General features: G+C 35.0%; 1 protein-coding gene across 13 annotated transcripts in view; it reads left to right on the top strand.

The window, feature by feature from the left end:
* Positions 1-27,357, top strand: part of XRCC4 (X-ray repair cross complementing 4) — a 336,879-nt gene that overhangs the window by 80,673 nt on the left and 228,849 nt on the right. For all 13 annotated transcript variants that reach the window (XR_014310086.1, XR_014310087.1, XM_082724695.1 and 10 more), the window contains one exon: positions 22,925-23,091. Coding sequence is in view for 11 of the 13 variants with exons in the window: in XM_082724695.1 (XP_082580821.1) it covers positions 22,925-23,091 (167 nt within the window). In the remaining 2 variants the exon portion in view is untranslated. The remainder of the gene's footprint in view (positions 1-22,924; positions 23,092-27,357) is intronic.

The raw sequence follows: 27,357 nt of genomic DNA, 5'->3' as shown, positions 1-27,357 counted from the left end.
TCTTAATTTTTTCCTAACTTCCCTCCATTCATTCTTTTCAAATCAAGTTGTATTTTAGTTTAGTTGGATGATAACATTTCAGTTCCTTCAGCCAGATTGTGATTTCCATAAGGAAAGGAAGTATGCTTTGTTTATGCTTTCATTATCAGCCCCTAACACAATTTCTAACACATATTGGGAAATCTGTGAAATTAAATCGAATGGTGTTGATGGTACTTTCGCAGACACACTGATTTTATGTGCCCGTGTAAGTGCTCAAAGTCAATACAGATGAAAGTATCCGCTCTCGGCACTATTGAAAAATCTTCAGTCAAAACTTTATTCTCTACCAAAAATGAATCAAGAGAGTTATTTTGATTTACAAATAATCTGTTGTAGTACTATGAGGGTGGTAATGGTGGTGGAATTCTTCAACATAATCAATGTCCTGATTCCTTCCAGACTTTAATAGGAGTGAGAATTGGGACTCCCCTGACAATGTTACATGTTCTTCTTCTAGAGAATACAGAGAAGATAGGGCTTCCAGTTGGCTCTCATTCTTTCTTATGCAAGATATTGAAAGGCTTTCTGTTTGTTGATATCCATAAACCAGGAAATATTTATAAAATTTCTAAATAGATTTCCTAACTGTTGCTAGTCATGAAGGGGCGTTTTAAACTGATTCTCTAAGGTGTTTTGAGAATGATTCATTTGGTTATTGAAGAATTAAATACTGATAATTAATGGAATTTTTACTGTATTTCTTTATGGTTGGATTAAAACATGAAAATGTAAATGGGATTATTGAATGATCTTAGTCTAGAAGGATAAATTTTTTAGTGTTCTTCATAATTAAGTCGTTTTTTTAGGGTTGGAGGATGACCTTTCCGCTGCATATTTAGTCCTGTTTTTCCAAAATGCCATATTGAACTAATTAAAAAAATACGTATCTACAATATCCCACAAAAATATTATTGTATGAAGTAGAGGTAGCTACTACTCATGTTAAAAAAGATCATAGATTGTTGTTGGCAAATAGAAAGAAATCCTATTTAATCCAAGACAGGGTGGTTCCTCTAGGTTACTCACTGATGAGACAATAACAATGGAAAAATTTGCATCATTGCTCTTTCTGGGCTCAGTTAAATTATTAAATTGTGAACAAATTCTCTTTGTGATCTTGTTTTTTTGTTGTTGTTCTTAAAGGTTAAAAATATTCTGGACTGCTCTTTTTTTCATTGATAGTTAATAGTGATGATATTAGTTGTTTGTGATAAATTGTGTTGTGTTCCAAAAATAGTCATTATTTCCAGTACTCTTTGATTTTGTTTTTAGATATTGTTCTAGTATTGCTTTTTTTTTTTTTTTTTTTAAGTTAGCCTCCATGCCCAGCATGGAGTCCAGTGCAGGCCTTGAACTCAAGACCCTAAGATAAAGACCTGAGCTGAGATAAAGAGTAAGACGCTTAACGTTACAACTGAGCCACCCATTCACCCCAAGTATTTTTTTATTTTGTTATTTATAATGTTTAGTCCATACTCGTGGGGGAGGGAAAGAAGAATAAAAAACTTGGGTAGACATAGTTCTTACCCTCTCCTCCCCCCACCCTTTTTTTTTTTTTCCCTAATTGAATTGACTAGAGGTTGCCCAGGGCATAGTGGGGGAATTTAGGAAATGAATGTAGGATATAACCATGACTCTGTTAGTTTGAGATACTATCTGTATTAGAGTTTTCCAGAGAAACAATGCCAATATATAAAGAGATATAGTATAAGGTATTGGCTTACACAATTGTGGAGCCTGAGAAGTCTTACTGTCTGCCATTAAAGTCTGGAGACCCAGCAAAACTGATGGTGTAGTTGAAAGGTCTGATGCCTGGAGAGCTGATGGTGTAGCTTCCAGTCTAGGTTTGAAGACCTGACAATCAGAAGCACAGGGTATAGGAACGGGTCTGGGTCCCAGTTCAAGTTACCAGGCAGAGTGAATTCAACTTTCATCTTCATTTTGTTCCATTCTAGCCCTCAACTGGTTGGTTAGGGTAATCTGTTTTACTCATTACACCAATTGAAATTGAAATGCTAATCTCTTCTGTAAATACCCTCACAGACACACCCATAAATAATGTTTTTTTTTTTTTTTTTTTTTTAGAGATTTTATCTATTTGACAGAGAGAGATCACAAGTAGGCAGAGAGGCAGGCAGAGAGAGAAAGAGGAGGAAGCAGGTTCCCTGCCGAGCAGAGAGCCTGATACGGGACTCGATCCCAGAACCCTGAGATCATGACCTGACTGGAAGGCAGAGGCTTAACCCACTGAGCCACCCAGGTGCCCCCATAAATAATGTTTAACTAGCTCTTAAGGCATGCAGTCACCCATAAGTTGACACATAAGATGAATTATCACACCAGCTTTTACCAGTCTTGATACTGAGAATCTGATTATGGTCCTATATATTGATACTTTGATAATATTTCATGCTGTTACTATTATCCTGAAAGTGTGCTTATCCTGGGATTGATGTACTTGTGAAAAATACTGAATTCTTTATTAATGAGCTCCTTTTCATAACACTTCTCATATTATATAATGGGTACATCTTTACAAGTCTCTTTGCCAGCAGGGACACTGCTTTATTCCTCTTTGTTGTTTTGATGCATATATTAGTATCTGTTGAAAAATTCCTTAAAAAATGTTTGGTGAAGGAAATTATAAGGATAAACAATTCTTGGATATATAATAGTTTCTCGTTTTCATCTTGAAAGCAGTTCATATGATACCTATGAACTAGGGTAAATTGGGCAGTAGAATTGTTAGAAGTTTTTGAAATTCAAAGATTAAGGTCATAGCTTGTTGGTAAGGGAATCTCATCTAGATCATACTATTTATCTCATGTATATTTTGCTTTGTATTTAAGTACCAAGATTATGGATAACATTATAAGGAAGGGAGGGAATTTGTAATTTTATGGCATTTTTGTAACGTGTGTTGTTTTTCTTCATATTTTTAGTTTTAGCTAAGAGGAAGTTATTCATGGGAAGGAAAACTTATATTAAGAAAAATGAGAATTTAAATGAGGTTGTCAGTTTTTTATAGGTATTTAAGTCCAGGATATGGCTATTAAAACCAGTTTAATTGTTACATTTGACAATTTCGAAATTTAAAGTTGGTTGTGAATTTCTGCTCATTTGGCCCAGATGTTGCTAAGATAGACAGTTAAAAGTGAAAGTCTCAGTTCATATGTTAAACAAATAGGAATTTGCTTTTGAGTAACCAGTCCAATAGATAGTCATCTCTAGAGAATATTTCTAGATTGTAGAGCCAAGTTGGTCAGATTTCTTAAGATCAGTAAGAGGAGGTATATGTATAGATGCCCTTTGAGGATGGAAGTATGCTAGGAATATCTGTACAGATGAGAGTATTTGGATCAAGCATAAGGTAAGGACATATCGGAAAACCACCTCTTTTGTCCCCCCTGCCCCAATAATACCTGGTTTCTAGCTCTTGTGGTTGATATATGATAAACTGAAATCTTAGCTTTTTCCAGTTTAAGAAAACAACCTAACCTCATGGGAATGTCTTTTATTTGCTTAAAATCACCACTTTAGAAATTCTAAGGAGATATGGAATGTGGCAATTCCTGTCCATGAATACATAGAATCTTTTTGGGAAGAGTTTCTGTTAAGTCATTTCAAAAGCAGTCAGATTTGGTGAGTGCTATGAAGTGTGTAAACCTGGCGATTCACAGACCTGTACCCCTGGAGATAAAAATATATGTTTATAAAAAATAAAAAAATAAAAAAAAAAAAAGCAGTCAGCCATCCCCATGATCAGTCCTTATGTAATTTATTTATTTATTTATTTAGGCTTGTGCCTTGATCCAGTTAATAATGATTGGGTGGCAAATCTGGGTTTATCCAAACCATGAACTTGTAAATGCTTGCCATGAACTTGTAGAAGTTTACTTACCCAGGTTAAAAATTAAATAAACTGGTTGGAACTACCTTTCCCAAAAGGAGCTGTGTATGTGACAGGCACAGCAGGCGTCATGGCCTCCTTCTTCAGTTTATAACCAAACATTGATTTATAAAATTACAATAATTTTTAAAGAGTTTACATTCTGTAGTTTCCTGACCTCGTAAATTAAGGGGAATGCTTTTTTTTTCCCCCTACCTTAATATATTATAACCATGACAGTAAGTGCAAAAGCGTTTCTAGTAGTTGAACATAAATCTTTGATCTGACCTTTTGAGTCATACGATCAAAGAAGAGTTACCCTTCTAAAAATTTTATGAAATACTCATTTTGCATCTGACATTATTTCCCCATGGATATAACACTTCATATAACTGTGTATCTCAGTGTATATTATGTTTTCGGATTGCCACCCTCCTTTCCACTGCTCCCTCGCTCTAGTTTTAGGGATTTATCCCTTAACACCCCATTGAATAAATTGAGATTACTGCATTGTCAAAATACAGTAACTGCTATACCATTTGGACACTTTTGGCAATGACTAAGTGTTCCCATTTGAGAGCTGCTTTGTAAGAAACAGTTCACAGAGTGGAATTGTAGTACGCCAAAATAGTTGATTTCTTTTGGACTTAACTGAAACTAGGTTTCTGCTTTTAATATTTCCTAATGGCAAGGTGCTATTCTGTAACATGACTTATTTACATAGTTACCACAAAACACTTGATAGTTTATGCAGTAATGACATTATTTCATTGAAAACAGTAATTTTAGTACTGTAGTATTTCAACATTTTTGTCTGGCTACATTTTCACTTTGAGCTTTTAAAAGTTGAAAATTCATGCTTGGGATATGATGGTTTATCTTGATTTTTCTGAAATTAATTTATTCACCATGTAAGCCTTATAAAATACTTTCTTTACATTTATGCAAAACAGATATTCTGTCTGATGTATTTTTGTATAATGTAGATTGCCCTGTACTATACACATGGTAGGAGTGAAAAAATATTTAATTGAATTTCAAGTTTTTATGTAGGATTCTTACTGACTGCACTTCATATATTTCTTATATTATTTTAGTCTTAGATCCATAGAGCTCAAAATCTGAATTTATTACTATTAGCTCTAGAGAGACTTCTTATAGTCTTAGTACATATAGTATTATACTATCTTAAACTGTTACATTATTTTAGTTTTAGGTCCATAGAACTCAAAATCTGAATTTATTACTGTTAGCCCCAAGAGATTTCTCTATTAGCTGACATAATGTCTGAAATTTAGTAAGTACCTAATAAATGTTACTTACTATTAAAAAAAGTTGTGGTATAATTTGGTTTATTTCATCACATTGATGGAATATATTCTCTGAATATTTATTATTTTGAAGACATCAATTTATTGGTTTTTGGTATCCAGCATTATGATAGAAATCCAGTGCCATTCTATATCCTGATCATTCACATATAACCTGTTGTAATGCTCTGGAATTTCTAGGATTCTCTTTTTGTCCCAATCTGAAATTTAATGTTGTTATGTCTTGATAGGAGTCTTAAATTTTTAAGTTCAGTGTGCTGGGACCTTAGTAGGCTCATTCTGTCTGGAAAATTCAGTTCATCTGTTTCTCCTACTATTTAAATTCCTTTTCTGTTTTGTTTTCTCTTTTGGCTAACTATTATATGGATTTTTTTAAAAAAGATTTTATTTATTTATATGACAGACAGAGATCACAAGTAGGCAGAGAGACAGGCAGAGAGAGGAGGGGAAGCACGCTCCCTGCCAAGCAGAGAGCCCAATGCGGTGCTCCATCCCAAGACCCAGGGATCATGACCTAAGCCGAAGGCAGAGGCTTTAACCCACTGAGCCACCCAGGCACCCCAACTATTATGTAGATTTTAACTGATCTTCTTTTGGCTAACTCTATTATATGGATTTTCACTGAATTCTGTACTGTACTTACCCTCTAATTTTCTTATAATTTCTCTCCTATTTTCCATCTGTTTCTCTATTTGCATGACATTGTGTGTGTGTATGTGTGTGTGTGTGATTTATGCAGCCCAGAATTTTATTCTTTGATACCTCAAGTCAGTAAGTATGGTTACTGTTTGTTCTATATTAGCTCTAGGATGGGGGTGAATGCCCTGTGAGGAACTCACGGAAGCATGGTTCTTACCCCGTTTCAGAACCTTCCAGTTGCTGCCTGCTGTCAGTCACTCTTCAGTCCCTTGATAGGTTTTGTTTTCTGGTTTTTGGTTCAAAGTTTTATAATTGTTATCTACAGGAGAATTAGTCTAATATAGCTTACTTTGCCATTACCTGAACTGGAACTACCTGAGTGTTAGTTCTTTCTTTCTTTCTTTATTTTTAAGATTATATTTATTTATTTGACAGAGAGAAAGAGATCACAAGTAGGCAGAGAAGGGGAAAGAGAGAGAGAGAGAGGGAAGCGGTCTCCGTCTTGAGCAGAGAGCCCGATGTGGGGCTCAATCTCAGGACCCTGGGATCATGACCTGAGCCAAAGGCAGAGGCTTTAACCCACTGAGCCACTCAGGCACCCCTGAGTGTTAATTCTTAATTACATTTTTCTTTGCAAAAAATTCAATTAAATGCATAGTTACTATCCATTGTGCTCTTCAGTTCTCAAGTACCAATAGATGATTCACCCAAAAAAAAACCTTGAAAATTTTAAAAATATTTTTTAGACTAATACTTTGTTTTTATCTTGTTTCTAGGTAAATAAGGGAATAAATCAAAGTCAATATTATTAGTTTTCTCCATAAATATTTTGGATAGAAATTTATTTCCTAGGGGTGCCTGGGTGGCTCAGTAGGTTAAATCCTTTGCCTTTGGCTCAGGTCATGATCTCAGGGTCCTGGGATCGAGCCTCGCATCGGGCTCTCTGCTCAGCGGGGAGCCTGCTTTCCCCTCTCTCTCTGCCTGCTTGTGATCTCTGTGTGTCAAATAAATAAAATCTTTAAAAAAAAAAAAGAAAGGAAAAGAAATTTATTTCCTAAAAATCTGCCATTGAATTATAATAGATAGATTTTTAGGATTCTTAGTACTTTTTTTGTTTTTCTAAAGTAGGTTCCACACCCAGTGTGGAGCCCAGTGCACAGCTTGAACTCTCAACCCTAAGATCAAAATCTCAGCTGGAGATCAAGAGTCAGATACTTAACTGACTGAGCCACCCAGGTGTCCCCTTAGTAAATATTTCTGAATGAAAAAAAATATGGCAGAAGAGTTTTTAATCCATGGTTTAAAAAAGGCAACTATTAAGCTTTGAAATTTTTTTAGAAGTAAATTCATAAACCATACAGAATAATGAACATATTTTGTCTTTGATTTCATGTTTCATCATTTCATTTAAGTTGAGGATTTAAAGATACTTGGTGCTTTTATGATTTTTTGAGGATCACTAATTTTGAGTTTATTAGTTTATGATAATTGATTTTACGGATATTAGAGTTATAGTTAACACAATTTTTTATGAAAATACTTTGTTTCCAAAACATTTCTAATGTCAGTATCATGACTTTTAACCAGTCATGCTATTTCATCAAAAAATATCATTAAGTGCTTTGGGGCAGGATAGGGTAGGTTGGCCTTAAGTTTCTAAAACTTTTAAATGACCAAGGGCCAGAATTTTATAATCAGAAAAAAAAAAATATAAGAGTCTACTCTTTTAATTTTCCTGGAGAATGTTATGACAGACCTGAGCAATTGTTACTTAACAGGATAAACTAAGGTTTAAGTTCTGAAATAAATGATCCATGCCATTTCATCCTATGTTTTATTAACACATTTCTAATTATCCCATAGCAGGATATTTTATTATAAGTTTTGTCCAGTGTTTGCTTGCTTACTATTTCTGTGGGGCCTTAGAAACTAAGCAAAGCAGTGATCCCAGCCCTAGTGACATCTTTCTCTGTCATGGCCACTCTGGAATGCTACTGTGTTAAAATAATCACCCATTCTTAAAAGAAAATCAAATTCAAACTGTCTTAAGAGAGTGGAGTTTTTTGTGCCCTTAGGTGTTACTTCTATTGTGGTTTGTTTGCAAAATCCTTCACAATCAGTGCTTAGGTTTTTGTTCATGAATCTTCTATAGGATATGTCATTATTTTTGAAAACTGGTTACAAATTGCTTGTGCAGTACTACACTGAAAATAAATGCCAGTTTTGGATTTCTAAAATAGAGATTTCTAAGTTTCCCATGGAACATGTAATTCTTTTGATATGACCAAGGTATCAAAAATAAGGTGGATAAACAGTTGCATTTTCTTATCAGTTGCAGTGGAGGGAGTCTGGTTTAAAAAAAACAATGAGAAACTTAAACAAAAGACAGAAAAATAACTTTTTAAAAAAAGATTTTATTTATTTATTTGACACAGAGAGAGAGAGATCACAAGTAGTCAGAAAGGCAGGCAGAGGGGGAGGGGGAATCAGACTCCCTGCTGAGCAGAGAGCCTGATGCAGGGCTCCATTCCCGGACCCTGAGATCATGACCTGAGCCGAAGGCAGAGGCTTAACCCACTGAGCCTCCCAGGCACCCCCAAAATAATTCTTGATTAGGTAAAGAAACATAATGATCCTGAATGGAGGAATTATACTGTTAATTCATATTGGAAATAAGTTAATTCCTTTTTTTTTTTTTTTGAAGATTTTACTTATGTATTTAACACACAGAGGGAGATCACAAGTAGGCAGAGAGGCAAGAAGAGAGAGAGGGAAGGGCAGACTCCCCACTGAATATAATTCCTCATACAATTATTTGAAAATGAATAATTACAAACAAAGTTCCTAGTATTTTTTTAGTTTCTTTTTTTGTTTGTTTTTGGCTTGTCTGAAATTCATAGTCAAAATTCCTGGAATGTGCTTGGCAAAATTAGATAATACAATATTGAGAAAAGGAATTATGAGATCTTTAATCTTTAATGGTAAAACCTATTATAAAGCCGTAATAATTAAAAGAGCATCCTAGCACTAGTAAAAGAATTGTGAACAATGGTATGGAAGCGGAAACTCAAGAAAATACTTAAGTATACATAAAAATGTAGTTTCTAATAATCGCAGCATATTATGTCAGTAAGGAGAGAATGGTTCACTGAGTAAATGGTGAGGAAACATTGATAATGTATTTGGAGAAATAAAAATGAAAATATAGGTAAATAGTAACTTTCTCTGATTTGCAAACCTTGAAAGGAAACTATTTTTATTTTTTTAAGATTTTATTTTTAAGTAATCTCTATACCCATTGCGGGATGAAACCTATAATCCCGAGATCAGGAGTTGCATGTTCTACTCACTGAGCCAGCCAGGAACCCCATAGGAAACCAAATTTTAGATTTGACTACATTAAAATGTAAGTGCTCTATTAATAATATTGCCAAACCAACAAATATTTGCAGCATTTATGACCAAGTATTGATTCACCCAGTTAACAAACATATTTTGAATCCCTACTGTGATCATGGGGAAGGGAGACAATAACTATTTATAAATAAAATGAATTAAGATGATGACTGCTATGAAGATTGTAAGATATTCTTAATACCTTTACTATTGATATTTCTTTGTAGGATTATATGGAGGATTCTGAAATGCTTATATCATAGTTAAGGTAGTAAAGACAGTGTTTCCAGAGATAACATTGAATAGAGACTTGAATAAAATATAAGAGGAAGCTTTGTTCAATTCAGGGAGAAGAACATGCAGGAAGAATATGCAAAGACTCTATTAGTTTCTGGTTACCACTGTAACAAAGTACCAGAAACTTAGTGGTTTTCTTATTTCTTTCAGCATCAAGCTTCTGCCAGCCTTTCTTGGCCTGTGTCCATATCATTCCAATATCTGTTTTCATCATCACAGTCTCTTTGCTCAATTTGATCTCCTGCTTCCCCTTTATAAGGACCCTTGTGTTTACATTGGGCCTCCTGGATAATCCATGATAATAGCCCCATCTCAGGATCCTTGATTTAATCACATCTGCAAAGTCCCTTTTGCTGTATAAAGTAATATTTACAGATTCTGGATAATAGGATGTGGGCATCACTGGGGGTTAGTTATTACCATAGACCCTGTTACACTGTATTTATTTTTAGTTCTACTGTAACAAATAACCAGAAACTTATAGCTCAAAATAACATAGACTCACTATTCCATGTTTCATTAGGTCAAAAGTCCCACACAGCGGCATCTGGGTGGTTCAGTCAGTTAAGGGTCCATCTATTGATTTTGACTGAGTTCATGAGCTTGGGGTTGTGGGATTGAGCCCTGCGTTGGGGCTCTATGCTCAGCATGGAGTCTGCTTGAGATCGTCTCTCTCCCTTTCCCTCTTCCCTACCTCCTCCCCTAAATTCATGGGCTCACTTTCTCTAAAGAAAGAAAAAGAGAAAAACAGAAAGAAAAGAACATCTTAAAAAAAAAAGTCCAACATAGTAGTCTCACCTAGCTAAAATCAATGTGTCAGCAGGACTATATTTCTTTCTGGAAGCTGTACAGAAGAACCCAATGCCTTGCCTTTTTTGAGCTTCTGGAAACCACCCACATTTTGGTACGTGGTCTCCTTCTGTCTTCAAAGCCAGCAATTTAGCATCTTTCTGTGCTTCTTTTCAAATTTCATATCCTTCTCACTGTAGCTGAGAAAGGAAGGTTCTCTGATCATAAGGATTTATGTGAATAGATTGGGCTCATCCTGATAATCTACAATGATCTCTTCATCTCAAGGTCTTTATCCTTAACACATAAGCAAAGTCCTCTTTTCATAGCAAAAGTAACATATTCACAAGTTACAGAAAGTAGGGTGTAGACATTTTGGTGGTAGCACCATTACATTTGGGGGAAGCTGCCTATTACATATGGGAATAATTGACCTATTCAAGTGAGAGATCCAGCTAGAGAGGTACTCATAGGCCAGATTATAAAACAGCCTTTTTGTGTATTGGAGTATTTAAAGAGAAAATGGGTTGTACTAAAATGAGGAAACAGTTCAATGCTGTTCCAGAAAACTTCCTGTATCTGTGCTATCTGACATAGCTACTACTAGCCACATGTCACTGTTGAACCCTGAATTGTGACTTGTATTATGAGGAGCTCAGTTTTTAATTTTGGCTAATTTAAACTTAAATAGCTCACATGTGGCTAGTAACTATTGGAACCAGGACTATTGGAAGATACTACATATATTTTTGGAGAAATTTTGCTGTAACAAGCAGAAAAATGAACAGTAGCTAGAATTAGAAATGACATTAAGGAGGTTTTGTTTTGTTTTTAGACTGCTAATATTGAAGCACATTTGTATTAATTATGTATTGTTGAGTAACAGATTATTACAGACTTGGCAGCTTGAAACCGTGCACATTTATTATCTCATAGTTTCCGTGGGTCAGAAATCTAGGCGTGGCTTTGCTAGGACTCCTGTGAAAGCTGTAATCAAGGTTTGGCCAGAGCTGCAGTCTCATCTCAAGGTGAAAGATCTGTTTTTAAGATCATGTTGATGTTGGCACAATTCGGTTCATTGTAGCCTGTTGGACTGAGGACCTCAGTTTCTTGCCGGCTGTGATGGTTAACTTTATGTGTTAATTTGGATGGGCTACAAGGGCCTAGATATTATATGGTGGTCAAACACTATTCTGGATGTTTCTGTGAGGAAGATTTTGGATGAGATTAAAATTAGGTCAGTGGACTTTGGGGACCACAGAAAGCCCAACAAATAAGGGAGGACCCCAGTCAGTCAGTTGAAGGCCTGAACAGCACAAAAGCCTGATCTCTCCAGAACAAGAGGGAAATCTGTCGAGAGATTTCACTGACTCTTCCTAGATTTCCAGCCTCCTGGGTCCACCCAACAGATTTTGGACTTACCTATCTTCAAAATCATGTAAACCAATTCCTTACAATAAGTCTTCCTACGTGTATAAACATCTTATTGTTTCCTTATCTTTAGTGAACCCATCTAATGCACTGGCTATTGGTTAGAGACTTCCCATGGTTTTAAGATGGTTATTTGTCAGAGATCACTTTCTGTTCCCTGTTGCATGGGCTTCTCCAACATAGCTGCTAGTGTCATAAAAGGAAAGACTCTATTAGCAAGATGGATATTATAATCTTTTTTCTTTTTTTAAAGATTTTATTTACTTATTTGATAGATGGAGATCACAGAGAAGCAGGCAGAGAGAGAGGAGGAAGCAGGCTTCCTGCTGAGCAGAGAGCCTGATGTGGGGCTTGATCCCAGGACCCTGAGGTCATGACCCGAGCCAAAGGCAGAGGCTTTAACCTGCTGAACCACCCAGGCACCCTGGATATTATAATCTTCTATAGCTTAATCACGGAAGTTATATATGTCTCCTTTGCTGTATTCTGTTGGTTGGAACCAATCACAGGCCTTCCTGCTCTTGAGGGGAGGGGATTACACAGGGTATGAGTCCCAGGAGGCTGAGATAATCAGATGCAATCTTAGAGGCTAAGTGCTGTGTGCTATTTAAGCAGTCATTTTCCTGCATATAACTTTCCAATGGCTTTTTGTTATAATTGGAATAAATGTTCAACCTCTTACTGTGGCCTACAAAGTCCTGTGTGACCTAGTCTCCTGTCTACCTTTTCCATCTCATCTGCTGTGTGGTCCCCCTAAGTTTTTGCAAGGTCTTGTTCTCTGACCGCCATATCCAAAGATATGCTGCCCTCCAGTCACAATCAATTACCTCTTTTATTTCCTTCTTTGATCCTACAGCTATGTGAAATTATAATCATTGTGTACCATCAATTCTTTCCAAGAGAACAGACACAATTTTTTCCTTTCCCACAGCATTGTCTCTAATACCTGGTATATAGTACATACTCAGAAAGTCTGATAAATGAATGAATGAATGTATTCTGTATTTCACCATGTAAGAATGGGGATACTAACTTTGACTCCCCCTAAACTTAATTCCTAATAGTCTATTGTTAACCGGGAGCCTTACCAATAACGTAAACTGTCTCCTAACACATATTTTATTTTATACTTTATATGTATTATATACTGTATTACAATAAAATAAGCTAGAGGAAAGAAAATGTTTCTAAGAAAATCTTAAGGAAGAAAAAATAAATTTACAGGATGGTACTATAAAAAATCCATGTGTAAGTGGACCTGTACAGTTCAAAACCATGTCGCTCAAGAGTCAGCTGTACCATACAAATAATTAACTCTGCTGTAAATTATGGAGTTTAAGTATTACTAGCTAAACAATACTGATCTCAGCCATTGTAGCAAATGTAGCACATGCATGCAGATGTTAATATTAGGGGCACCTGTGGGTGGGGGGGCGTGTATGGGAACTGTCCCCATTCTATTATTCTGTAAAACTGAAAGTGCTCTAAAAAAAAAAAAAAAGCCTACTAACTTAAGAAAAAAAAATTGGGGATACTTATGTGTAATATGTAGCCACTATCCTTTTGCAGCTTTTAGCATACTGCAAAAAAAAAAAAAAAGTAAATACTGCAATGCTCTGTTAGCTATCCATACTTACTCACTAGACCACCCAAGTATAACTGAGCGAACAGTGAATGTCTAGTGGAAAATTCAGGGAAGAGCTAGTATAGTAGTGAGGGGGATGAGCAATGAATTCTGTTTTGGCATTTACAGTTTGAGGTTTGCATAGGTCATCTTGCTGGCACCATTCCAAAAAGGAGTTAAATGTGTATGTAAGTCTGCAGTTTAGGAGAGGCCTCACCTACATACACATTTGGCAGATTTCAGTTTATCTGTAATAATGGAAGCTGTGATTGTGGATAACCCTATAAATATAGAGGAAAAAGAAAAGTAGGTCAAGAGACCATGCCAAGAAACATTACCATTTAGCGTCTAACTGGAGGACAGAGAAGCATATTGCACAAATGTGATTAGATAAGTATTAAGAGATTTAGAAGAGTGTCAGGGAATCTAAGGCAATATTTATTTATCACTACCTACTACCCAAAATAAAGTAACAGGGAATAATATGCAACTGTTGCTCTCTATCCCCCTCCCCCAATCCAGTTACTATAAAAAACTTTCCAGTTGATTCTAAATCTCCGTGTAGTATAATTTTTCATTGTTAATTTTAACTCTTAATTAGGCTGAGATAAATTTGAATTTTACTATATTTCTCATGAACCAAAAGAATCATCATCTATTTTAAGACAGTAGTGGAGTGAACATTTATAGTCATTCAAAGTAAAAGTAACTTTTAAGATTCACTTACCACATAGGCTTTGGATTTTTTGTTGTGAAGGATTCTCTGACTTCTACCAAAGATTTTTACAATTATGAGGACCAGAATAAGAATTCTTAGATGAAGTTTAATATATTAAAGCACATAGCATGGCCTTAAATTCTAATAATTTTGTTTGCACTCTAATTTGAGATCAGAGTATTTTTCACTTTTAGGTTATAGCATTTAGATCCTACAGGATCTAAAATATACAGAGCCTTCCTTGATCATAAAATCATCTTGAGATATTTAAACATTTTTTTTATGAACTGTAAGAAATTTGGGCAAGAAAATAGTGAAAAAGGTGAGATTACTGGTCTCATACTATATGTAGCTCTTTTATCGTTTTTACAAGAAGTCCTTATCAGTATTCTTTTCTAAGTTCTACATGTCTTAGAAAAGAAATGTTACCAGTTGTCAGCCTCAAGAAATTACTGCATCAGGAGGTATATTTGTAATGTTACTTATTTAAATATGAAATAAACATTTCAACAGGCCACTAAACTGAAGAGTTCATTACACATATCTTAGTACAAATATATTTGATCCAAATTATGAGCAAGTGATAATTAAAATAAGTAGGGCAAAGTAATACAGTTTGATCTCTTTTTTTATTACAAAACTTGACTGATTTCCTATAATTACTGAATTTTGTGACTGTGTATTATAATGGCTAGGTATATGCAACTATGTATTTGTCTAAAATAGGTAAAACATTCTGTATTATAAACTATAATGGGCAGGCTTTACTTTTTTAGTGTACATATATCTAGGTATAGCCAAACTTTTTTCTGATAGGAATAAATTAAAAACACATACTGAAAAAAATGAGTTCCTCTCTGCTGTCATTTGCCTAGTAATAACAATCAAGATATCTTTATTTCTCCTTTTCATTTAGCTTTACATTTTGGTTCCCAGGACAGTAGCAAAGAGTAATTCTGCAAGGTTATTTAGACTACTTGGATAATATATCAATACTCAAATTCTTTAATTGATGTTTAATTGATATTCTAAGGAGAATATCAACCCACACTATAATAACTCTCCCTCCCCAGAAACATTCAGAAGGGCTACAAACAATCCCCCAGGAATTGGTTAATAGTTATTTATAGTGTTTATTTTGTATAATTTACTAATGCTATATAGTCTCTTTAATTTGGTCACTCCAAAGAAGCTGAAAACTGAGTATATAATTTTATAACATTCTTAAAAAAATGTGACAAAAAATAATCTGAGTAGGTTTTATTAAACATATATATTAGCATAGTATCAAGTCCTGATACAGTTTCTTAGCATGCATTTTTTTTTGTTTTAATTATACTATTCAATAAGAAAACTTTGTTATATTCTTATACTATTTAAAAATATTTCTTAATTTGTATTCAGAGCATCAGGGCCCATTTTTATTTATTTATTTGTTTTGTTTTTAAGTGGGCTCTGCTCCCAGTGTGGAGCCCAGAGTGGGGCTTGAACTCACAATCCTGAGATCAAGACCTGAGCTGAGATCAAAAGTTGGATACTTAACTGACTGAGCCACCCAGGTGCCCCATTGTCTCAGTTTTTCATTTGCTTGCCCCATTATAGTTACATTCCTTTATTAATAAGGATTATTCAAATAAAAAATTGAAGTCTCTATGTAGTGCTTAATATTTGCATAGAGCTGTGCAAGTTACTGTCTAGGTGGTGGAAGAGAAATACAAGATAGACCTTCTGATCTTAAAGAGCTAGAAATTTAAAAGACTACATTTCTGAAACAACCAGAGGAAAGCATAGGGAGGATGACAGGAGGGAAAAATTGAGAGACAAACTCTGAAGTATTAAGAATAGAGAGGTCAGTATAGACTAAAGTAGTTATAGAGAATGTGACCTGGACTTTGAAGTGGTAAGGAGGTATGGTATTTAATCCTGGACTTAAGAATTGGCAGATATCCAGAATAAACAAAGCTTGGGCCAAAAAAAAAAAAAAAAAAAAAGGGAAAAGTTCTCTGAAATTGAGAATTTTTAATGCAGGTCAGGTTTTTAAAATGCTATTATTTGTTTGTTTTAATATCTAAAATTATGACACTTTGGAACCAACTAGTGTAAACTCCTATGATTATCAACATTTTAAAGGTTAATTGTTCTCAAATTTTTTACACAGAAAAATAAAGATGTGGTTTAAAATTTTAGATTACAAACAGAATGAAGTGACTAGTATAGGTCTATGTACCGAATTCTCTGTAAGATTCTGAGAACTGACTACAAAAAGAAATTTTTTTGTCCATGCTTCTAAAGGAGAGACATGCTTTCAGGATGCCTTTAATTTGTGGTTTCTGATTCTGGTGACCATTTGAAGTCCCAATTTTATAGTGTAGATTATTTTGAAATTATAGAACTAATAATTAAGGAAAAGCTGTGCTAATAGCCTTCTATATCAAACAAAAATTTAAAGTAGAAGTTTTTAAAACCATGGCATCCATACAGTGTGGCTTTTGTTTAAATTTTCTTTTTTTAAAAAAAATAATACCTTAGGGAGTGCCTGGGTGGCTCAGTGGGTTAAAGCCTCTGCCATTGGCTCAGGTCATGATCCCAGGGTCCTGGGATCGAGCCCCACATCAGGCTTTCTGCTAGGTAGAGAGCCTGCTTCCCCAGCTCTCTCTCTCTGCTTGCCTCTCTACCTGCCTGTGATCTCTTTGAATAAATAAATAAATAAAATTAAAAAATAATACTTTTTAAAGTTGCCTCTTTTTATATGTGGGCTAGTATAAAGATTTACTGGATATGGGGTGCCTTGGTGGCTCAGTTGGTTAAGCATCGGACTCTTGATTTCAGCTTAGGTCATGATCTCAGGATCATGAGATCGAGCCCTGCCATCAGGCTCTATACTGGGGCATGGGTCCTGCTTAAGAATCTCTCTCTCCCTCTCTCCCTCTTTCCCTTTGCCCCTCCCCACTCCCAACACCCACTCCCCCTCCCTGAGCTCTCATGCTCTCTGTCTCTCTTTAGGAAAAACAAAAAACAAAACAAAACAAAACCCTAGAGTGTCTTGGTGGCTTCAGTCAGTTAAGTCTGTCTTTTGATTCAGCTCAGGTCATGATCTCAGGGTCTTTGGATTGATGCCCTGTTGGGCTCTGTGCTCAGCACAGAGTCTGTTTGTCTCTCTCCCTCTGCTCCTCCCCAGACCTGTGCTCTCTCTTTATCTCTAAAATAAATCTTCTTTAAAAATTGGCTTGATACACGTTAGAGTGCAGAAATATTTTATGCTTCTGACTTCATTAGGTCTGATAAAAGGCCCTAATCAAAGTTCAGTGCATATGTCCCCTTACATCTTCAATGATGTGGAAAGGCTGGAACAGCAGGAGTGAAAGTAGAAGGAAGCTTTGTGCTGTGGCTCTGAACTGTGTGTTTTACAGGAAGGGAGGTACAGTCAGATGGTCAAGTAAATTTTGTTTCTTGTATTGAATTTCTAGATACTTATTTGTATTTTTTTTATTGTTTAGACTATCATGTTCATACCCATTAAAGGACCCAAAACTAGTGAATATAATTAGGAAATAGAAGCAGGAAATAGTTGCCTATTCCTAAGAAGAAATGATATATTAAGTTTATTCTGTAGTGATTAGCCAAGAGATTTAAGACTTGTCTTTTGGAATTTGAATATATAGGTTTATATGATATTTTGAAAGAAATTGCTTATTAGTGATTTAGAATTGGTTCCTTCTTCCTTTGCCATCTGAAATAGATGAATAGGCAGCTGGACTTATGCTTGTCTGTGCATTTGTATTTTACAAATTACTTTATTCAGTATAAAAGTGATACTTTTAGAGTTAAATTCTATATATTCTGTAGGTGTTCTTTAACTTTTGTGTGTATGTGTTTAGTATACTAAGAAAAGCTTCAAAAAGTAAACGCTTTGATTTATTTTTCCCCTTAAATTTACTTTCAAATTATATATTCTTTATACACATAAACCTTTCTTTCTTTCTTTCTTTCTTTCTTTCTTTCTTTTTTTTTTTTAGAGAGTGAGGTAGGGAGGGGCAGAGGGAGAAGGGCAGAGAGAGAGAGAGAGTCTTAAGCAGGCTTCTGGCCAGATAAACTGTCTTATTTAAACTCCTATGCTTTTAAAAAGACTCATGTTTAGTTATATATGAAAACTGCAAATGTTTTAGGCCATTTAAAGTGCATGAAAAATAAATGAGTAAATAAAAAATGACAAATAGTTTGAAATAATTTGAACTGAAAAAATAAAACTTCTTAGACTTTTCTAGGTTTTCATTTGGTAAACATTGCTTAAAGTGCTTGATTTTGCTTACATATGTAAGCCTAATATAAGTGGGTGTACTCATTGAAATAAAGGACAATTTTTCTTAGTCTGATTTCCCTGTTGATAAGAAATAGGAAAAGGTGAGATAAAACAAAATTAAACAGACATATCTGCTTAGATCTCAAAAACACACACAAATATGTAATTTTTTTTTTATGGCAAGAGCAGTGCTATTCAGTCCTCTAAAATGTGCTATAATCCTAGAGAATATTAATATTTTTTGTTTTCTTTTACATTTTAAGTGAGTGTCAGTAAAGCTTCTTATTTCCTAGGAATCATCAGTAGTTAAGCCTTTTGGCAAATTTTTTATAGTATTTTTTTAAGATTTTTTTTTAAGATTTTATTTATTTATTTGACAGACAGAGATCACAAGTAGGCAGAGAGGCAGGCAGAGAGTGAGAGGGAAGCAGGCTCCCCACTGAGCAGAGAGCCCAAAAAGGGGCTGGATCCTAGGACTCTGAGATCATGACCTGAGCCAAAGGCAGAGGCTTTAACCCACTGAACCACACAGGCACCCCAGATTTTTTGTAGTATTAAGTAAGACATGAACTTCCATTTTCTACCTGAAAATTTAAAGTAAATTAGTAACCACAATTTGTCCAGAAAAGTTTACTTTGTGTGGGGTTAAACACCCAAATATTTGCTAAATTATGCCTAAATTATCCTAAAAATTCCTGAATACCTTAAGTATTTCTAAGTTATATAAATTAACTGAAATGTCTTATAAAATTCCATGTAGATTGCAAATATCAGGTTTTCTCTTTATTGACTTTCAGCTTTATTTCTAAATTGACTAATAGGAATTTTTCTCAGAATTATCAGTCACCGTTAAATATTTCTCAGTTTGAATATAATATATTTATAGAAATAATCTTTCAAAAGCAAGACATTTTAGAAGTGTTTCTATTAGATGAATACTATAGTAGAAATTACTGATCTGGAAGCCCCAAAAACCAAAACCAGCAAAAACCCTTCAGTTTCGCTCTCAGTTCTGCCACTCACTCAATGTTATTAGAGTCTTTTAAGGATTATGTGTAGATATTGAATGTGTAAATTGCTCTGGAGAGGGTAGTTATTTTAACAATGTTTATTCTTCTAATCCATGAACATGGAATGTTTTTCCATCTTTTTGTTTCTTCCTCAATTTCTTTCATAAGCAGTCTGTGGTTTCTAGAGTATAGATCCTTTACCTCTTTGGTTACGTTTATTCCGAACTATCTTATGGTTTTTGGTGCTATTATAAATGGAATTGATTCTCTAATTTCCCTTTCTGCAGTTTCATTGTTAGTGTATGAGAAAGCAGCAGATTTTTCACACATTGATTTTGTATCCCGCCACATTACTGAATTGCTGTATGAGTTCTAGTAATTTGGGGGTGGAGTCTTTTGGGTTTTCCACTTAAAAAATCATGTCATCTACAAAGAGAGGTTGACTTGTTCTTTACTAATTTGGATGCCTTTTATTTCTTTTTTGTTGTCTGATTAATGAGGCTGGGACTTCTAGTATTATGCTGAACAATAGTGGGGAGAGTGGGCATCGCTGTTGTGTTCTTGACATTAAAGGGATGATAATGATATTCACTGTGAGTTTTCATAGATGGTTTTAATGCTATTGAGGAATGTTCCCACTATCCCTATTCTCTGAAGAGTTTGATTCAGGAATGGGTGTTGTAAAACTGGACAGCTACCTATACAAGAATGAAACTGGACCATTCCCTTACTCCATGTACAAAGGTAAACTCAAAATGGATGAAAGACCTCAGTGTGAGACAGGAATCCATCAAAATCCTCGAGGAGAGTATAAGCAGTAACCTGTTGGACGTCAGCCACAGTAACTTCTTTCAAGACATGTCTCCAGAGGCAAGGGAAACAAAAGTGAAAATGAAGTTTTGGGGCTTCATCAAGATAAAAGGCTTCTGCACAGCAAAGGGAATAGTCAAAAAGAACTAAGAGGCAACACACGGAATGGGAGAAGAATTTGCAAATGGCATTACAGATAAAGGGCTCATATCTAATATCTATAAGGAACTTTTCAAACTCAGCATTCAAAAGAGAAATGACCCAGTCAAAAAATGGGCAGAAGACATGAACAGATACTTCTCCAAAGAAGACATACAAATGGCTAACAGAGACATGAGAAAATATTCAACTTCATTAGCCATCAGGGAAATTAAAATCAAAACCACAATGAGATACCACCTTACACCAGTTAGAGTGGCAAAAATTAACAAAACAGAAAACAACAAATGTTGGTGAGGGTGTGGGAAAAGGGGAACCCTCCTGCACTGTTGGTGGGAATGCAAGCTTCTACAGCCACTCTGGAAAGCAGTATGGAGGTACCTCAAGATGTTAAAAATAGAGCTACTCTGTGGCCTGCAATTGCACTACTAGGTATTTACCCCAAAGATGCAGATGTAGTGAAAAGAAGGTGCACATGCACCACAATGTTCATAGCAGCAGTCTCCATAAGAGCCAAACTGTGGAAGGAGCCGAGATGCCCTTCAACAGATGAATAGATAAAGAAGATGTGGTACATACATGCAATGGAATATTTTTTAGCCATCAGAAAGGGTAACTACCCACTATTTGCATTGATGTGGATAGAACTGGAGGAGATTATGCTACCTGAAAGGAGTCAAGCAGAGACTGACAATTATATGGTTTCACTTATATGTGGAACATAAGCAGTGGTACGGAGGACCACAGGGGAAAAAAGGGAAATCCGAAGGGAGAGAAATCAGAGAAGGAAATGAACCATGAGAGACTATGGACCCCAGGAAATGAACTGAGGGTCTCAGAGGAGAAGGGAATAGGGGAGGGGGTAACAGGGTGATGGGTATTAAGGAGCACACATGTTGTGATGTGCTCTGGGTGTTATATGTAACTAATGAATTATTGAACACTACATCAAAAACTAATGATGTACTATACAGTGGCTAACTGATCATAATAAAAAAAGGTAAAAAATATTATGTGTAGGTTGTGAACCTAATTCTTCCTCTTACTAGTTTTTAAATTTTTATTTTTTTATTATTTATTTTTAAAAGACTTATTTATTTAAGAGAGACAGAGTGTGTGTGGGAGCAAGGGGCAGAGGAACAGAATATCCAAAAAGATTCCCCATGAGCAGGGAGTCCTACATAGACCTCGATCTCACAAGTCATGAGATCAGGACCTGAGCAGAATCCAAAAGTTGGATGCTTAACTGACTGAACCACCCAGGTACCCTACTAGTTTTTTACTTGGGTTATCTTCTTATGTCAGGAAATAGCATAATAGCATAGCATAGCAGGATTTTGGCAGTATTCCTTCAATATATTAGATAATGATTCTGAACCACAGTTTACTAATTTATGAAGTGGATATAATAGTTTCATTTTGGTGATGATTAGATGAATTGTATGTGTGTGAGTTGTATGTGAGTTAAATTTCAACTGTGAGATGTGGTAACTATATAATAATAGTTATCATGTTAAAAGTCTTATATTTAGCTGTTATAATGATTTTAATAGTAAGGATAATTATGATTGTGATTAAATCACTGTATTTCATTATCTTTATCTGTTAAATGAGGAGAACTGGTATCCCCTTCTAAATTCCATACTATAAATTCCATACTATAATACCATATTATATTATTTTATTTTAAAGTGCCTTCTAGTAGAGGATGTATTTTTGTAAGTCTTACCTTTCTGAAGAAATAAGATGTATACAAACTTGACATTGGACAGTATTATTTGTGATTTATTTGGTTTTTGATATAGAAATAATTACTGAGTAGTGCCCCTGGGTTTATCCGTTCCCTAAAATGCTGTATTTCTTTTAACTATTGCCAAAATTTTCCTTTCTTCAGAAATAGATTATGTCACTTATTCTGTGTTACTGTCACTAGTAATAGAAAGTACAGTTAAAAATCTTCGTGTATATGGATGCCTGGGTGGCTCAGTTGGTTATGCCTCTGCTTTCGGCTCTTGTCATGCTCTCAGGGTCCTGGGATCAAGTCCTGCGTCGGGCTTCTTGCTTAGTGGGGAGTCTGCTTCTCCCTCTGCCTGCCGCTCTCCCTGCTTGTGTTCTCTCTCTCTGACAAATAAATACATTTTAAAAAAATCTTTAAAAAAAATCTTCGTTTATGATTCCTTTTCTTACTCTGAGTAGTGACTTAAATTAAGTTGTACTAAAAAAAACAGTAGTATGCTTATATGGTATTTAGATGTTTTCTTCTCTGCTAGGAGGTAGAAGAGTGACTTAACACACAAATTATTCTTGAGTTATATGTTGATTTACATGATAAACTTCCATAAGAAGGTAGGAAGTTGCCCAGTTTTTCTTCTCTGTATTTATATCTGATAAATGCACTGTATTTGAATCTTATGTTTTTTTCCCACTCAGAAGATCGCACTCGATCTTGATATTCTCCCCAAACTAATAATGTTTTCCTTTCGTTCTAGTTCAGACTTGGTTCCTTCAGTCTAGAGAAAGTTGCAAGTCCAGCTGAGGTCATTAGAAAACTTATTTGTGATTGCCTGGACACCATCACAGAAAACCAAGCCAAGAATGAGCACCTGCAGAAGGAAAATGAAAGGCTTTTGAGAGATTGGAATGATGTTCAAGGACGGTATGTGCTAATGTTCTTGTATTATAAAAACACTAAGCTCTCTTTATATTGTTATAGACTTAAGTTAATGATTTGTAAGTTTATTATATATGTAGACTAGCATATATAAACGTAAAATCTTTACTTAGTATGATTAAACCAAACTACTGGTCATTACTATACATTATTGGAGTATGTTAACACTTTTAGGTCATTAGTATTTGGTGGCATCATCAAACTAATGAACGAAAAGAGTAATCAGGCAATGAGAATCAGGAGCCACTAATATTAATCAAAATTTAGGAAGTTGATATTTATAAGATTTAATTTACCTCAAATTATAGGATCAATAATGAATAAAAAGGTACACAAAGTGTAAATATGCCAATTCATTACTTATATGGACTCTTTATGTAAATGGAAGCTATTTCAGATGCTGTGTGCTTTGGATCCTGATATAGACTTATTTTGCTCATTGAGAATTTTAAAAAGGTGATGTAATTGTGTTTATTAGATAAGACATTTGGAAGCCTTTATTTTCCTGATTTTGCCGCCCCCTTTTTTTTTTTAAATTTTGAAGAACGTCACTTTACTTCTTATTATGCATTTTTTTTTAAAGATTTTATTTATTTATTTGACAGACAGAGATCACAAGTAGGTAGAGAGGCAGGCAGAGAGAGAGAGGAGGAAGCAGGCTTTCTGCGGAGCAGACAGCCCGATGTGGGGCTCGATCCCAGGACACTGGGATTCTGACCTGAGCCGAAGGCAGAGGCTTTAACCCACTGAGCCATACAGGCGCCCCTTATTATGCATTTTTTCACTGTATCATAATCTAGGCCAGTCCAGGGTGTATTTTTTATTACTCTGTTATGTAAAAGATGTTTGAAGGAAACAAAATGGTATGTTGTGACCATTTATATCTTTACAGAGACATATAACATATGCACATGTTGGTACATACATACGTGGCAACACCTGAAAGAGTTACATGGAATGTATATAAAATGATAATAATATTATCCTTATATCCAATATGTCCAGTGGACTTTTTATCTTTCATTCAAACCAGTAACTCTAAAACATAAGAATAATTTTCCAACTTAGGATCTTATTAGGACAATCCTTAAGATTGTTTTATATGGATTGGTAAGTAAATATGAGAGTATATGAAAAATGTGAAGTGTTTACCACTATCAATCTAGATTTGTGGAAAGGGTGTTGACCAGAAGGAATTAGGTTTCTATATATCCAATTACATTTACTAATGTAAGACATGTAAACTTAACACCTAAAATCTGACTATATTTGACTCTTAGTTATTATATTAAGAAAGTTTCTTGTTCTCTTTTATTTCTGAATTAACTTTTATCTCCAATTGTATAATAATAATGAGACCAAATCACAACTATGTAAATATTAGGAAACCATAGGGAAAAACAAGTTAATTTTGCTCTTCCTATTTCTCTTTAAAATCGTGTTAGTATGAATCAATATCAAATATCTGTGCTAGAAAGCACGGTTTTGGTCTTTATCTGTAGTTTGGATATGCTTTTCTTTTTTATATGTGAAATAAATCCAATTAAAGGAGATGTAGTATGGCCGTGATAAGCCATTATATTTAAAACTCAAAATACCCTCAAGACGATAGGAAATTTGATCCTCAAATTGCCCACAAAAATGCAGACTGGGTACTTGGTACTTGAACAAATTGCTTTAAAATGTCTGCCAGAGGTTGAAAGAGGTGTTAACCTCATCAGTATTCACCACCACTGCCTTTGACTGGAAAGCAGCAGGGAACAAAGATGAGACGGTGGAGACAAACGCACCCTGTGCTATAAAACAGTGGGGGAGGGCTGTGTATAATATGTGGCCCCCAGATGCTTGATTTACTATTCCTGAACTGTCCAGAAAGTGCTTTTGCATTATTGTGGCAAAATGTTTCCTATCTGACCAGAAGTGCAACCATATCTCTTATCGCCAGGCTTATTATGCTCCAGCTATTCTTTTCTTATAAATACTAGGTCACATATTTTCTTCAGGGGTTGGCAATGTGTTCCATTGTGCTAGCCCCCAGAGGACAGTGAGCCTGCTCCAGAGAATTCTATGCTCTTGATTGTATTCCACATGTTAGATTAGTTAGCTCTATTTTCCAAATTTCCCAAATGGGTTTCTTTCCTATCACAGGAGAAGGTGGCCATTTGAAGGAGCTGTAAATACATCTTGGTCATGGCCAAGCAGTGCTTTCTTAAATGTTCCCTCCCTAGAGCCTTAGTATGGTGGAAAATGAGCAAAGGATTTCTATCTCCATCTTCTGTATGGCAGTAGTACTGATGAAGAGTCTTTAGGGAGATTATAAATAGGACATGAGCATAGCGAGTTAGGTAACTGCGGACATAGGAAGTAGAAAATCATTAGAGTGGTGGCCATCATGTTAGGCCTGGCCACAGCTCAGTTTTCTGGGCAGCCTTTGATACTCTTGTATCAGTGTCCATCCATGCTCCAATCGTTTCTTTCCCGTCATTGTTTCAGATTGTGTATGTGTGAGGGAATGACTGGCACAAAATAGATGGTGAGAATTCCCTTAGAAGCTATGGTGGATATAGGTCCTAAATAAAGGTGATACACAATGGGATATCATATGCGCAAAAACCAGTCATATACACATGTGCTTGTACCATGGAAAATGTTAATGATATGTTAAGAAGAGAAATGTTGTTAACAAAAAGAGGAATATCATGCCAGTTTTGCTAAATATATCTTTAGATAGAAAATATCTAGAGGGAGAAAATTAAATGTTAATAGTGTATGTATGTCTGGAATTATAGATTAAATTTCTTTTTTTACTTTTTGGGAGTTTTAAAAATATGTTTTTTAACTTAAACATGTATAATTATAATCAGAACCAACCCTAAAACCATTTCCATTTGGGATGACAGTGGAGAATAGATGAAATTTGAATAAGAAATGAATTACAGTATGAGTAAAAAATAAGCTTTAATGTGTAGGCTTTTAATATATATTTGCTGTTATTTTTTATTAACTGTTTAATAATTGTGGTCTTAGCTCTGTTTTGAACAAGTGACATAACTGGATCAATTTAATTTTGTATAGTTTAGGTGAAGGAGAAAACATTGGAAATATTGTATGTGAATCCTTAAATTATTAGCTATATTTATTTCACTTGTTTTTCCTATTAAGTTTCAAATACAACTCTCGAGTTCCATATTCCTGAATAGGTCTTTTGTTTGCATTCAGACACCAAGTCAAACTCCAGCTTTATTCTGCGTTAAAGTTATTAAACTTGTAACTGGAGGCAGTTCTCAGCAGATTGAATTGGGTTGACACTCATGGAATCATTAGAATAGAAGAGACCTTGAAAGCTCTTTTACTTCATCTCTGCCTTCAAGCTAGGATCACATTTTATCCAGATGAATTCAGTCTGATTTTTAAAGACCTCAGGAGATAGCTTCAACTCCCCTTGGTAGCCCATTATAGTGTTTAAGAACAGTCACAGTCAGAAAATTGTTCCTTCCATCTCTTGGTAATCTGAGTCCTTCATGGTATAGTTGAAGGCCATTTCCTCTTATTCTGTCGTCAGAGAGGATGAGGAACAGCTGTTTACCATCTTCTTCAGTACTTAAAGCCTTATTAAATCTCTTTACACTGCTTTCTTTTCCAGTTCTTTGTAGCATTCTTTGTCCTCTGAACTCCATTCACATTTTCTTTTGCTGTACATCCCTGACCTGGATATAAATTTGGCCAGAGATGATTGTAAAAAGGTTGCTGCATGATTTCTAAGCACCACATGTTCACATTTATGTATCTGATGTTTTATTTTGGGATATCTTTTTAATCTGTTTTAGATTGGATTATATTTTTGCATATATTTGCCTTGTTTCTGCTCCTATTTTTGTTATTATTTTTGATACTATTCTTAGACTGTTTTCCTGCATAGAAGTATTTTATTTCTAATATTCACTATTTGCATACTTAGTCTTTATCCTTTTAATTTTTAAAATTAGTATTGTGTCATAGTTTTAGATATGTCAGTCCTAGGATACTAATTAACCTTAACATTATTGTTCTGTTGTCCTAGTCACTGTTGAAAGGATGAAGCATCATTAGCCCCTTCCTGTTTGATATTATTTATGTTTTCATCAGGTTTGAGTTTTTCCTTGGAGATGATCCTTGGACTAGTTGTAGTCTAATCTAGTTGTATGTTAGTTCTCCTTTAGTATCACTGACTTCACAGTGAATCCCATGTTTCTCCTTCACTAAATGGCCTCA

The sequence above is a fragment of the Mustela nivalis genome (genome assembly GCF_964662115.1).
Source record: "Mustela nivalis genome assembly, chromosome: 3".
NCBI classification, from domain to species: Eukaryota; Metazoa; Chordata; class Mammalia; order Carnivora; family Mustelidae; genus Mustela; species Mustela nivalis.
Note: the sequence above shows the minus strand (reverse complement) of the source record. Positions and strands in the feature narration are given on the sequence as shown.